Raw genomic sequence first — 933 nt, 5'->3', positions numbered from 1 at the left:
TTTATCCTCTGTTATAGACTTTTCTATTCTATTCTTATTTATGAAACTATAAAGTCATAAAATAAAACAAAAATTAAACTACACTAAAATAAAAAGTAGCAAGCACCTGGCACACAAGAGGTTCTCAAATGTCTACTTTTCTCCTTAATCCTTCCCAAGAAAGAGAATAAGATCTGTGTAATCTTTGAGAAATGAGAGGACAATTATAACCTAGAAAAGGAAGCCCAACTCACCTCGGACTTGGTCATTTTGTCCTCCTCCTTCTGGGGAAAGGCCAAATCTTAGGAAGGCATATGTGGGAAAGAGGAATAAAGCTATGAGAGTTTGGCCGGGGATATCGATAACCCATATGGCTGTTTTACTTGAAATGGCAACAGTGTCCCTTCCTCAGGGTGGCCTGATGAGCAGAGCGTATGCTGGGCTCCAGACACCACTCACCCCTTTGGCTGTAAGAACCCCCAGTGAGCGACCTGCCCAACCACTCATAGTGTTCCCTTAACACAAGTTCTCCTTGTGGCTCTCAAGGCATAACTATGATTCCAGAAAGAGTAGAAACTGATAGTAAAGTATGCAGGTTAAGAGAGTAATCTCTGGAGCCAAATGTCTAGATTCGTGGCACTGCTACTTATGAGCTGTGAAATCTCAGACAACTTATTAACATCTCCGTGCCTCAATCTTTCAACCATAAAATGGAGAAATTCACAATGAGAAAATTAATAATCTCATAGGATTGTAGTAAGAATTAAATGAGTAGGGAGAAAGCTCAGAGAACACTTTCAGAGTACCTTATTTCTTAGTTGCAGAAAAGCAGGTAATATTCAGTAACATAAAAACTCTCCTGGCCGGGCGTGGTGGCTCACGCCTGTAATCCTAGCTCTCTGGGAGGCCGAGGCGGGCGGATTGTTTGAGCTCAGGAGTTCGAAACCAGCCTGA

The 933-nt window shown here is 41.9% G+C and overlaps 1 protein-coding gene across 1 annotated transcript in view; it reads right to left on the bottom strand.

Annotated features, from left to right (window-relative positions):
* ZNF45 (zinc finger protein 45) overlaps positions 1 to 248 on the bottom strand; it is a 20,332-nt gene extending 20,084 nt beyond the window's left edge. Inside the window, exon 1 of the mRNA XM_012653227.1 lies at positions 234 to 248. Within this exon, the coding sequence (XP_012508681.1) occupies positions 234 to 248 (15 nt within the window). The remainder of the gene's footprint in view (positions 1 to 233) is intronic.
* Between the last annotated feature and the right edge of the window lie 685 nt (positions 249 to 933).

Source organism: Propithecus coquereli, unplaced genomic scaffold (genome assembly GCF_000956105.1).
Source record: "Propithecus coquereli isolate 6110/MARCELLA unplaced genomic scaffold, Pcoq_1.0 Scaffold42, whole genome shotgun sequence".
In the NCBI taxonomy this organism is placed as follows: Eukaryota; Metazoa; Chordata; class Mammalia; order Primates; family Indriidae; genus Propithecus; species Propithecus coquereli.
This window is presented reverse-complemented; position numbering and strand designations above follow the sequence as displayed.